At 43.6% G+C, this 13,290-nt stretch overlaps 1 protein-coding gene across 2 annotated transcripts in view; it reads left to right on the plus strand.

The window, feature by feature from the left end:
* The window catches only part of LMTK3 (lemur tyrosine kinase 3), a 196,600-nt gene that overhangs the window by 90,895 nt on the left and 92,415 nt on the right, over positions 1–13,290 (plus strand). For both annotated transcript variants that reach the window (XM_073602761.1, XM_073602760.1), the window contains exons 3-4: positions 5,036–5,166; positions 9,185–9,335. In XM_073602761.1, the coding sequence (XP_073458862.1) occupies positions 5,036–5,166; positions 9,185–9,335 (282 nt within the window). The remainder of the gene's footprint in view (positions 1–5,035; positions 5,167–9,184; positions 9,336–13,290) is intronic.

Genomic DNA, 13,290 nt, shown 5'->3' on the forward strand with positions numbered 1-13,290 from the left:
TCAGCACACAGCCATTAATGTTTAAACCACTGGCAACAAAAATGAGTACACCCCTAAGTGAAAATGACCATATTGGGCCCAATTAGCCATTTTCCCTCCCCGGTGTCATGTGACTCATTAGTGTTACAAGGTCTCAGGTGTGAATGGGGAGCAGGTGTGTTAAATTTGGTGTTATTGCTCTCACTCTCTCATACTGGTCACTGGAAGTTCAACATGGCACCTCATGACAAAGAACTCTCTGAGGATCTGAAAAAAAAGAATTGTTGCTCTACATAAAGATGGCCTAAGCTATAAGAAGATTGCCAACACCCTGAATTTGAGCTGCAGCACAGTGGCCAAGACCATACAGCGGTTCAACAGGACAGATTCCACTCAGAACAGGCCTCGCCATGGTCGACCAAAGAAGTTGAGTGCACGTGCTCAGCGTCATATCCAGAGGTTGTCTTTGGGAAATAGACGTATGAGTGCTGCTAGCATTGCTGCACTGGCTGAAGGGGTTGAGGGGGGGGTCAGCCTGTCAGTGTCCAAACTATACGCCACACACTGCATGAAATTGGTCTGCATGGCTGTCATCCCAGAAGGAAGCCTCTTCTAAAGATGATGCACAAGAAAGCCCACAAACAGTTTGTTGAAGACAAGCAGACTAATGACATGGATTACTGGAACCATGTCCTGTGGTCTGATGAGACAAAGATAAACTTATTTGGTTCCGATGGTGTTAAGCGTGTGTGGTGGAAACCAGGTGAGGAGTACAAAGACAAGTGTGTCTTGTCTACAGTCAAGCATGGTGGTGGGAGTGTCATGGTCTGGGGCTGCATGAGTGCTGCCAGCAGTGGGGAGCTACAGTTCATTAAAGGAATCATGAATGTCAACACGTACTGTTACATACTGAAAAGCATAGCACGATCCCCTCCCTTTGGGGACTGGGACGCAAGATAATGACCTCCAAGATGACCACTGCCTTGCTAAAGAAGCTGAGGGTAAAGTTGATGGACTGGTCTAGCATGTTTCCAGACCTAAACCCTATTGAGCATCTGTGGGGTATCCTCAAACGGAAGGTGCAGGAGTGCAAGGTCTCTAACATCCACCAGCTCCATGATGTCATCATGGAGGAGTGGAAGAGGACTCCAGTGGCAACCTGTGAAGCTCTGGTGAACTCCATGCCCCAAAGGGTTAAAGAGGAAGTAAACCCTGATGGGTTTACTTCCTCTTTGTTTCCCTGCAAAGGTAAAGCATAATGGGCTACTATGCGTTGCATAGTAGCCCATTATGTGTCACTTACCTGACACAGGAGCCTGCGATGTCACCGCTGTCCCTTCTTCCACGAAGCATCCATCTTCCTCCCGGGTATCGCGGCTCCGACGCTGTGATTGGCCGGAGCCACAATGACGTCACTCCCGCGCATGCGCACGGGAGCCGCCGCTAACGGCATATCGCCGTTAGCAGCGGCATGCTCAGTGCGCCTGCGTGCCGCTGTAGACAGCGATGCCTGTCTTTTTGCAAATATCTCCTAAACCGTGTAGGTTTAGGAGATATTTCTTGGACCTATAGGTAAGCCTTAATCTAGGTTTACCTGTAGGTCAAAGTGGTCTGTAAGGGTTTACAACCACTTTAAGTGTGAACCAAAAAAAAAACAAAGGGTAAAGGGCCTGAAAGTGTGTGTGTATGTATACACTAATCATTTCTTCAAAAGATCGTTTACCCAATAGGGGCAGTGTCACTCTGGTCCAGAATTTAGCATATATATAAACAAAAAAAACTGGTGTGTTTCTGTCAAGGCTGACAGAAACCAGACAACCAAATGAGTGTCACAACATACAATGTGGAGATATAAAAATTAATTAATTTATTATGAAGTAGAAAATTACAAAATACTCCACAATGGGAGGTAAAAGTACGGACACGTGCAACTAAATAGCATCCAAAGATTCCTGTGTCATGCAATCTCCGGATGTGGCAACATATAGACAAAAAATAAAACACACTACACATAAAACATATAGACAATGGTCTGTACACCAAAGATCTATACACGGGTATCCATGCCACGACAATAGCCGTACATTAATTAAATTGCATAATTATGTAGATAAGGCAGGGGTATCCGTGTGGAGGTCCGTGGAACACTTGAGCCCATAAAGTGTAAAGGGAGAAAGAAGAGGGGAGAATAAGATATGCAGTTAAACCGAAAAAGTCCTGGGGGGTGGTAAAAACTTGGTGAAAACTTGGTCCAGACAAAGCTACGTAATTCCTTTTGCGAAATGCGTTGACGTCACCAGCATCACTTGACGCTGTCTTTCTGCTGTGTCCTGGAAGCAAGCCCAAGGCGATTCGGTGAGCTGGGGAGACTCAAGTTGGCAGTACCGAGCAGCCGTAGTATAGCACGAAGATTGCAAGACGGTACAGGAAATATTTAGCGCTGTTTAGCGCCAACATCAAAAAGGGACTGCTGAATATCTTTTGTTGGATTAAATAGATGAAGCCGTTCCTGTAGGAGCATCACCGCTTGGAGAAAGCACCACCTCGGGAAGGGTATAGTATGGCTGGTCTTTTTCATTAAGTTACTAATACTAGCGTGGTATGTAGACATCATCAAAGCCTAGTACCCCGACCCATACCAGTGCTATTCAGACACATTGGGACTGCAATCCGGACCATGAAATCACTGTTGGACCAATAACCTAAACGTGATTAAAACATAAGCCTGCTCCGGACTCCTATACAACTGTATGATGTCCTAGAATACTGGGAAGTCCTTAACACGGCCTCTATTCTATTAAATCTGGCCAAGTTTATTTTACAGCTGTTTTTCCCTTTGATGCAACTTTTGTTCCATCATTAGCTTTCATATAACGGCAACCTTTAACTGACATTTTTTCCTCCATTGGGGGGTTACCCATCATCACCAAGTTTTTACCACCCCCCAGGACTTTTTCGGTTTAACTGCATATCTTATCCTCCCCTCTTCTTTCTCCCTTTACACTTTATGGGCTTGAGTGTTCCACGCACCTCCACACGGATACCCCTGCCTTATCTGCATAATTATGCAATTTAATTAATGTACGGCTATTGTCCTGGCACAGATACCCGTGTATAGATCTTTGGCGTACGGACGATTGTCTATATCAGGGATATGCAATTAGCGGACCTCCAGCTGTTGCATAACTACAATTCCCATGAGGCATAGCAAGACTCTGACATTCACAAACATGACACCCAGAGGCAAAGGCATGATGGGACTTGTAGTTTTGCAACAGCTGGAGGTCCGCTAATTGCATATCCCTGGTCTATATGTTCACATCTTCATCTTTATCTTCACATTGTATGTTGTGACTAGGGATGAGCCGAACACCCCCCTGTTCGGTTCCCATCAGAACATGCGAACAGGCAAAAAATTCATTTGAACACGCGAACACCGTTAAAATTCTATGGGACTCGAACATGAATAATCAAATGTGCTAATTTTAAAGGCTTATTGTCATAAAAAGAGTTTGGGGACCTGGGTCCTGCCCCAGGGGACATGTATCAATGTAAAGAAAAGTTTCAAAAACGTCCGTTTTTTCGGGAGCAGTGATTTTAAAAATGCTTAAAGTGAAACAATAAAAGTGTAATGTTGATGGATTTTTGGGGGGACCCCACGCCATTTTTTTTAAAAATGTTGGCGCGGGGTTCCCCTTAAAATCCATACCAGAAATGAAGGGTCTGGTATAGATTTTGAGGGGGACCCCCCACGCCATTTTATTTTTACATTTTGGTTCGGGGTTCCCCTGTGGGAAAATCCCATGCCGTTTTTATCAACAAAGTTTTATGTGTATTGTCGGACCGACAATTCATTAATAGCCGCGAGCAGTTTTAAATGACTTTTTTCCTTTGAAATGTCATTTTGCTGTCAGACTGTTCTAAACACGGGAAACATTTGCCCCTTTACAGACATACTATAGACACCCCCCAGATACAAAATTTAAAGGAATATTACACTTTTATTGTTTCACTTTAAGCATGATTAAAATCACTGCTCCAGAAAAAACGGCCGTTTTTAAAACTTTTTTTGCATTGATCCATGTCCCCTGGGGCAGGACCCAGGTCCCCAAACACTTTTTATGACAATAACTTGCATATAAGCCTTTAAAATTAGCACTTTTGATTTCTCCCATAGACTTTTAAAGGGTGTTCCGTGGCTTTCGAATTTGCCGCGAACACCCTAAATTGTTCGCTGTTCAGCGAGCTGGCGAACAGCCAATATTCGAGTCGAACATGAGTTCAACTCGAACTCGAAGCTCATCCCTAGTTGTGACACTCATTTGGTCGTCTGGTTCCTGTCAGCCTTGACAGAAACACACCAGTTTTTTTTTATATATACCCAGAGGGTTAAGGCTGTGCTGGAAAAAAAATGGTGGCCACACAAAATATTGACACTTTTGGGCCCAATTTGGACATTTTCACTTAGGGGTGTACTCACCTTTTGTTGCTAGAGGTTTAATGGCTGTGTGTTGAGTTATTTTGTGGGGACAGCAAATTTACACTGTTATACAAGCTGTACACTCACTACTTTACATTGTAGCAAAGTGTCATTTCTTCAGTGTTGTCACATGAAAAGATATAATAAAATATTTACAAAAAACGTGAGGGGTGCAAACCATTCATTCGTTTTACTAAACATGGATTATAAAAGGGAAAAAAATCATCCTCATATTTTAGCATTAAACTTTATCTTGTTTCTATGTAATAATTAATAAAAGTAAATAATTTGGCATAAACGTGCCACCCACATGGACTCCAGACTGGAATAGCTCTGCTGCACTGTGCTGCATGCTTTCTGTACCTTTTAGGTTTGAAATTGTTACTGTTGCTCTTTATAACATTCCACAATTGATTCTGCCTTGTAAAGGATGGAATGCTGATTTCAAGCTGCTGAACAATACCAGTGCCTGACTTGTCTCTGGGGAGTGCTAGAAATCCATAATGTAAATTAATTCATTTGTCAACAGTATTTCCATTATGAAGCCTTTTCTTGTCTTTCCATATCTCCTTGCAGATGGCTCTTCTCAGAGAGCTCCTCTCGCTCCACCGTACGCAGTGGTACTTATCTCCTGCTCTGGACTGCTAGCCTTCATCTTTCTGCTCCTCACCTGCCTGTGCTGCAAGAGAGGAGATGTTGGGTTTAAGGTAAGATCAGTGTCTGTCACTAAACCTGTGAGACTGAATAGGACATCCAGTACTCAAAGGTTTATATTTGAAAATGTATGTGTTAGTGAGTAAAGTCAAGCTGTGTTCAAGTTGGCAAGATTGTCTGCTTAATGTAATATCTGACTAAAAGCCTCCTTTACATTTTTTCTCCAAAGTCTTCTAGTTAAGTATGAAATTTGGATTCACCAATGGTGTGTTTGAGGCTGGCCTCAAGGGTTCAAGGTCAAAGTGACCATACTGTCCTACCTAACATTTCAACTGTGATCAGTGGGGTTCGAATGGCCAGTAATGGTGGCTTTGGTCAGCAATAAGCAGTGCATACAGTATATGCATTAACTGCAATGTGAATAATAATATTATAACTAGTCTAGAGTACACTGTAGGAGAATGGCTAGGACAGCCTTTCCCAACCGGTGCCATCTGAGGTTGTCAGAAGTGCTACAGCATCCTGGTAGAGAAAGGCTGTCAGATGAGACTGAGCTCCAGATCCCCATCCAAACTGTAAATGGGTATCCAGGGAGCTCAGTCAGACAGATCCTTAGGAGAGTGAAAGCAGTGGGAAGGGAGATGTCTTCCCGAGTGCTGTGCTCTCTGCCTCACCCTACAGTGCAGTAATTGTATGTATGAACAAAGGTAAAGTACTGCAGTTTTTAAAAAAGCTAAATGAAGAAATCAGATGGCTGCACTCCCACAAACAATGCAATTCAGTTTTATTAAGAAGATCAAGAAAAGCATAACATGATAGGCATACAGGCAGGGGAGGAACAAGTTGATGCGTTTCATACGATAAACGTGCTTTGTCAAAACCACACAGGATACAACCACCAACAACCATTTGAGATCAAACAGATCACAAATATAATGGTATGTATCTAAATACCAATCAACAAAAACATTTTTGTTGATTGGTATTTAGATACATACCAATATATTTGTGGTCTGTTTGATCTCAAATGGGAACAGATTTTGTAATGACGGGTCCAATCACTTAACCTCCCTGGCGGTATGATTATTTCAGATTTTTGCATCTCAAAGCGGTACAATTATTTTGAATAGAAATTTGGCGTTTTATATTGTAGGTCTGTAATTCTTAGCAATAACACACTTAGATCTGTCCACCAAGAGTCTAGTAGATATCCCGGGTATGATGAAGTTTGAAACACAAAATCATAAATTATAATATAATAAATAAATAAAATAATAATATAATAATAATAAAATAAATTTCCCCACGATTCACTATCGCTCAGTTCTGCAAGTGTTCTAATTTACGATCGCTGTTTTCTAGCTGGTCTAAAGCCACTTTTGACGTAAAGGGACACGTTTTGGTTGCTATGGACAATCTCCAGTTTCCAGGCAGAAAGAACAGTATATATGATATAAAACTGCATGCAGGGCATGGGCCAAAGCACTGGGGACAAAAGGGAAGTGAAATGATTTCATACATAACTGTAATCTGTAAGATTGCAGTACTGTATGTGTTATTATTTTTACATTTTTTGGAATTAGCCGCCATGCTCCGCCCCGTGCGACGCAACGCTCGCAGGGAATGGAGCCTGGCACAGAGAGGCTTCGGGCAGAGGACGGAGCCCGCAGACAGAGCGGGGGACATCGCAGGATCCTGGGGACAAGGTAAGGAACCTGCACCAGGATCCTGAGATGTAATCCAGAGTGTGGCTTGGGGTTACCGCTAATGGTGCTGAAGTTTAACCCCAAGCCACACTCGAGAATACCGTCAGGGAGGTTAATGAACTACATCTGTGTTATCATGTGAAACTCCATATATAAATGTGTGCAGTGATTATCATATGAAACGTGTCAACCTGTTCCTCCCCTGCTAGTATGTTATGCTGGTATTGATTTTCCTAAAAAAATGTAATTGCATCCTTTGTGGGAGTGCAACCATCCGATTTCTTTGTTTATCCTGATTTCTGCAGCAGTGACAGGGCATGTACCCTACTCTACAGATCATTTAGCCTGGGTTCACACATGTGCGGTGCGAATTGAAGCTCAGGTTTCACTGGGAAGATAAAAATTTGCTTTTCAAAGGTTTCACTGCGTTGTAGCTGCGGATCAGTGAGCAGGGAGAGGAGGAGGGAGGGGAGGGGAGGGGGAGGTGTAGTGAGGAGAAGGAGAAAATCCTTGTTCAGAACGCAATGCATCTGCGAATCAGATGCGTTCCCATAGGAGATAATAGGCTTGTAGTTCGCACCGCAATGCCCACACGTTTTTTGTGCAATGCGCAGTGTGAATGCAACGCACATATGTGAACCAGATACATTCAAATGAATGTATTTTAAAATGTCGTGCGAATTGGATGTGGTATAAGCCGCATCTAATTCGCATAGGTGTGAAGGGGGGCTTACTTGGATTGCAGCCTTGCCGCGTGACTTGCTTGTCTTACTCAGATTTAAAAAAAGAAAGGCTATGTGTGAATGTATGTGAATATGTGTTTCTGTGTATGTGTATTTATATGTGTGTATGTATGTGTTTATATGTGTGTGTGAGTTACTTTTAATCCAAACCCCCTATTCCTGTACAATCAGAATTGCTTTTTTTTTAGGGCTTCTTCGTAATAGCAGCAAGGACTGCCACTCCTCTGAAAAGCGATTCACGCTCAGGTCATTTTTCAGAGGCATTTGACAGACGGTAAAGAGGCAATATGTTGCCTGCTCACTGCCTATTAAACTCCCTAAAAGCAGCATTACCACGCTGCAACTGTGTGCAATGCACACAGTTGTGGGGAGGTTGCAGTGCAGCCCCATTCCGCTGGGGGTATACTTCCTCCTGTTGCCACAGCATTTGTATACCCCCAGCTGCTGCCTCTGCAGTGAATGGGGGAGCAGTTGGGGGTAGTTAAAAGGGCTCAGCCACATGGTTTTACCACCAGCCAACCTCACATGTGAACGAGCCCTTGGTTCACATTTGTGCTGTTGTGTTCTACATGTAAGGCATCCCATTTCTTTCAATTGGCTGCCCTACCCGCTGAAACACAAACACATACCCTGTTTCCCCGAAAATAAGACCTAGCGTGATTGTCAGTGATGGCTGCAATAAAAGCCCTACCCCCCAAATAAGCCCTACCCTGTTTCCCCGAAAATAAGCCCTACCCTGAAAATAAGACCTACAAGGACTTTAACTAGGGCTTATTTGGGGGGTAGGGCTTATATTGCAGCCATCACCGACAATCACGCTAGGTCTTATTTTCAGGGAAACAGGGTACCATTTTAATAATGTCTCCAGAAGTAATTTCACATCAATTAAAGCATTTATCAAGATAATCCACATCAATTTACATTACCCCAGCCAGGATCTATCATTTAGCAAAATGACTGTGGTGAATACACATCGGCAGGCAGCTGGTCACCGCTATTGGCACTAGATTTACACTGCTGGACACCAGGATTGATATGGATTACCTTGCTGGATGCCATGATTGATTTGGAATCACTTCTACAGACACTAAAACAATTTATTTTAAAAACATTCAGTAGGTGAATGCAGGGGTGAAGTGACAACTAAAAGTTTGTTGCCTCAAATTGTTTAGCAATCCAAACTGATTACAGTTCTCTTGAGGACAGTTTGACTATAGAACAAATTAGGTTTCCTCAAAAGAGCACTTCAAACATTTTGATGGGTCAATATAAAACTTTTTTTATGATTAATTTCTGTAAACTGAGCATACAGCAGCTGATGCCATGTGTACTATTCTGTAGGGTCTCCTCAGATATTTACTAGCCAGTGTTTGCTTGCCTTCAAATAAAAACAATCTCCCATACCTTTTTTATAGTCAGCCCTATCATCCATAGCAAACACAGCTTTGGCTTTTGTCACCTCTTAGTGAAATCTAATGGAGCAAAACCAATTTTGTGTAACCCATGTAAGACATTTCTATCACTGTTGTAAAAAACTTTACTTTCTCCTGTTTAACATCTTGCCATATTATATGAAAAAATGTAGATGTTGTTTACACTTTAAGAATCACCATGTCTTTTAGGAGTTTGAGAATCCAGATGGAGAAGAGTTTTCAGGGGAGTACACGCCGCCTGCTGAGGAAACTTCCTCTTCTCAGTCTATCCCTGATGTATATATCCTGCCACTCTCTGAGGTGTCCTTGCCTGTCCCCAATACACAGGCTCCTAAAACAGGTAAATTGCAAGTTTACGAAACGTGCACCCTACAACCTGTAGGAATCTACATATTAACTGGTAATACAGTATTCCAATATATGTTATAACATTCAAATGAGGAGTATGTGAACTTAAAGATTCCCAAATTGCTAGTTTTGGAAAGTAGCTGATCTTGTCTGAACTTGGCCTTTAATCACCTTTTATCAATTCTTTACACTGATGAAAATACTAGTGTAACAGAGTGCCCCTTTTCTTATCATGCACAGATGCAGGCTTAGACCCCTTTTTAAGTAGGATCACATTCATGCGCATCCAGCATGTGTGTTTGTACTGTTACAGAATCCTATTCATTTAAATGCTCTGTTGTACCCACAAGAAGTGCAGAGAAAGAATTTCCCAACCCTTTCTTGAAAAAAAACACTCCACATGGACCTTCATGGTGCTGCAGCACCATGTGGTTTCACACAAGCAAAAATGTGCTGCATTTTCCAATGCATGGGGGTGCTATTAAGAATTATATGCACCTCCTATACATTTGCTAAAGAGTTCCACCTGTTGGTCAGGAACGCGTGTGATTATGTACGTGTTCCCAAACTGCACAGATGTGAACCTAGGCTTAACTCAAGTACCCACAACTCTCTGGGTTCCTAGATATGCCCAAGGAGTATAAGTTCCTCAGCATCTCTCCCTTTGCAGCTTAAAGTGGCCACACCTGAAGGGGCAGGGATAGCTGAGTAAGTGACCTGCAGCCAGGTGGGAGCGCTTTCTGTGTCTGAACCAACACAAAGGCTAAATTGCTGGACCTGTCACCTGCAGCTCCATGGAAGGACATCATCTATCTCCCTTCTCCCCAACAAACAGGACATCTCCGAGATGGCAGAATCAATAGCGAGTACGCTCTCTAGAGAGATACATGATCTTAACCACTTGCTTACTGGGCACTTAAACCCCCCTCCTGCCAAGACCAATTTTCAGCTTTCAGCGCTGACGCACTTTGAATGACAATTGCGCAGTCATACAACACTGTACCTAAATGAAAATGTTATCATTTTTTTCCCACAAATAGAGCTTTCTTTTGGTGGTATTTACTCACAGCTAGGATTTTTATTTTTTGCTAAACAAACAAAAAAAGATGGAAAATTTTGAAAAAAAAAAATCATGTTTCATAGTTTGTTATAAAATTTTGCAAACAGGTAATTTTTCTCCTTCATTGATATGCGCTGATGAGGCGGCACTGGTGGGCACTGATAGGCTGCACTGATGGGAACGGATAGGCACAGTTAAGGTGGCACTGATAGGCACAGTTAGGGCGGCACTGATGGGGACAGGTAAGGCAGTACTGATGGGCACAGATAAGGCGGCACTGATGGCCTCTGATGGGTGGCACGGATGGGCACTAATAGGTACCACTGATCTATTTCCGAATCAAAAAAATTTATACTGCGCTGTCCCTCAAATTAACCTTCAAAACAGTATGTCTGTGAAAAACAAAAACATATTTGTGCTGCTGCAACCACAAATGTGAGACAACCCCCACCTTAAATAGCTAATATGGAATAGGCTGCGCTGCTTAATAAGTGAACGTGATCATGATAGATTAGTATGACCAAACCAAGAACATTCCTAGTGATGGACAACGCTAAAAATAAATTAAAAAAATTATAAACAAAACAGATAAGAAGATGACAGATTTGTCGAAACGGCGTAGGGAGGAGCGGCGTGCTGACGTCACCACCACACCACGCTGATCCCGGAAGACACGGGCAGCAGCTGCGAGCCGGCCGGCTTACATTGTTTATAAAGGCGTTTTTTACCTGTTATACTGTAAGTGCATTTCTTATACCTTTTAATTTAAATAAACCACAACTGTATTACGCTATGGAGCATCTCTGTTTTCATCTATTTTTGGGATCTGAGCGTTAATACCCCAATCCTGTGGAACTCCTGAGCGGGGACCTTGAGATACTTCTTAACAGAGACCCAGTGGCTGGGGGACACAGCCACTCTGCTTGCACGATCTCTATGACAGGAGATCTAACTATCCGGTAAGGGGCTTTTTTGTCTGAGGTGGAGGAACTTCCTATACCATCACGCTCCCCAGGGAGACATTTCTGTGCATGCCTCACTTTGTTTCAAGATTGGTGCTTTCTCCCTTCACCAGAAAAGTTGATTTTCCCATAAGGACTGTTTGTTGATCATATGGACTTATTAGCAACATTTGGTCCTTGATTCTGAGTTTTCATTTTTTTATCTTGTTTATTTATCCAATATTTGAATCGTGCTGTCTGTGGACTCAAGTCTACACTGTTCTAACAGCATTCACCTATCTGTTTTGTTTATAATTTTTTAAATTTATTTTTAGTGTTGTCCATCACTAGGAATGTTCTTGGTTTGGTCATACTAATCTATCATGATCACGTTCACTTATTAAGCAGCGCAGCCTATTCCATATTAGGTACCACTGATAGGTGGCACTGATGGGCACTTATGGGCACTGGTAGGTGACACTGATGGGCACTGATAGGTGGCACTGATGTGCAGCACTGTTGAGGCACTGATTGTGGGCACTGATTCGTGGCACTGTAGGCACTGATGGGTAGCACTGATGGGTGGCGCTGGTGGGCACTGGTAGGCAGCACTGCTGCCTATTGCTAGGTGGCACTGGCAGGGGGCACAGGCGGGCACTGGTGATCTGGTGGCAGATCTCCATGATTGGGACTGATGTCCCTCTCACGGCCGCTGGTGATCGGCTTTTTTTTCCTCCTCCCGCTGTCACGCTGTCATTCCTGGAGGAATCATGTTGCAATTGTCGATCGATGATGGTGAAAACCGCAATCGCAGAAACAATATTAGGCTGAGGGGTATACCGGAGGCCACCACTGGGGGCGATTTCAGAGCTACAGTAACTGCCATTTTTAACCACCTGCTGGATAAGTCACCCAAAGAGGAATTGGAGTTGGATTGGGTGCACAGAGTACAGAGACCTCATGGGGGGGATGCCTCCTTCCCCAGAGATGTCCTTGCCAGGGTCCACTTTTATACCATCAAAGAGGAAATACTATGTCGCGCATGGGCCAGGGGCCCGGTGGACTTTGATGCTGTCTCCATCCGCCTCTTCCCTGACCTCTCACGACTGTTACAAAGTCCAGAGGTGGGTCGTGATTTAGGCAAGGTGCTTTCTGATTACTTCTCTGAAAATGTCGATCCGTCCTTGAATCCTGCGAACATCTGGGAAGCACATAAATGCGTGGTGCGAGGCGCGCTGATCCGGATAGGGTCTCAAAAGAAGCGGGAGAGGACTCAGCAGATTGACGTGTTAGTTGCCCAGGTGCGCTTCCTTGAGTTGCAACACAAGCGCTCTTGGCGGACTCCCATCTCGCTGACCTTTTGAAGGCCAGGGAAGAGCTGAATGGTCTTCTCTACCAAAAGACCACCCAACGTCTAGCGTGGGCTAGACGTTCTTTGTTCGAGTTTTCTAATAAACCGGGTTCCATGTTGGCTAGAGCCCTTCATGGCCGGAGGAAGCGCACCTTCATTCCATATATCACCACCAGAAAGGGTACTAAGGTGAACACCTATGAGGCAATGGCGAGAGAATTTTGTGAGTTCTACCAGGAGTTGTATAACTTACACCCTACTTCAACCCCATAAACAGTTGCGGCCCAGAGTCAGCTACTGAATACATCAGAGCCTCAGGCATGCCCACACTACCGGATGGGATTGGAGACTTCTTGGAGTTTGAGATCACTGCCGAGGAACTAAGCCACAGAAGGCACCGGGGATGGACAGCTTCACGTTGACTTATTGACTTCTCGACTATCCTGAATCCTCATTTCTTGACAGCCTATAATGCTCTGTAAGGGGAAGGTCACATGCCGGCGGACACATTGAGGACATACATACTGCTCATACACAAGAAGGGGAAGTATCCATCCCAGTGTGGGAATTACCGTCCAATCGTACTCCTCAATGT

This window comes from Aquarana catesbeiana, linkage group LG10 (genome assembly GCF_042186555.1).
Source record: "Aquarana catesbeiana isolate 2022-GZ linkage group LG10, ASM4218655v1, whole genome shotgun sequence".
NCBI classification, from domain to species: Eukaryota; Metazoa; Chordata; class Amphibia; order Anura; family Ranidae; genus Aquarana; species Aquarana catesbeiana.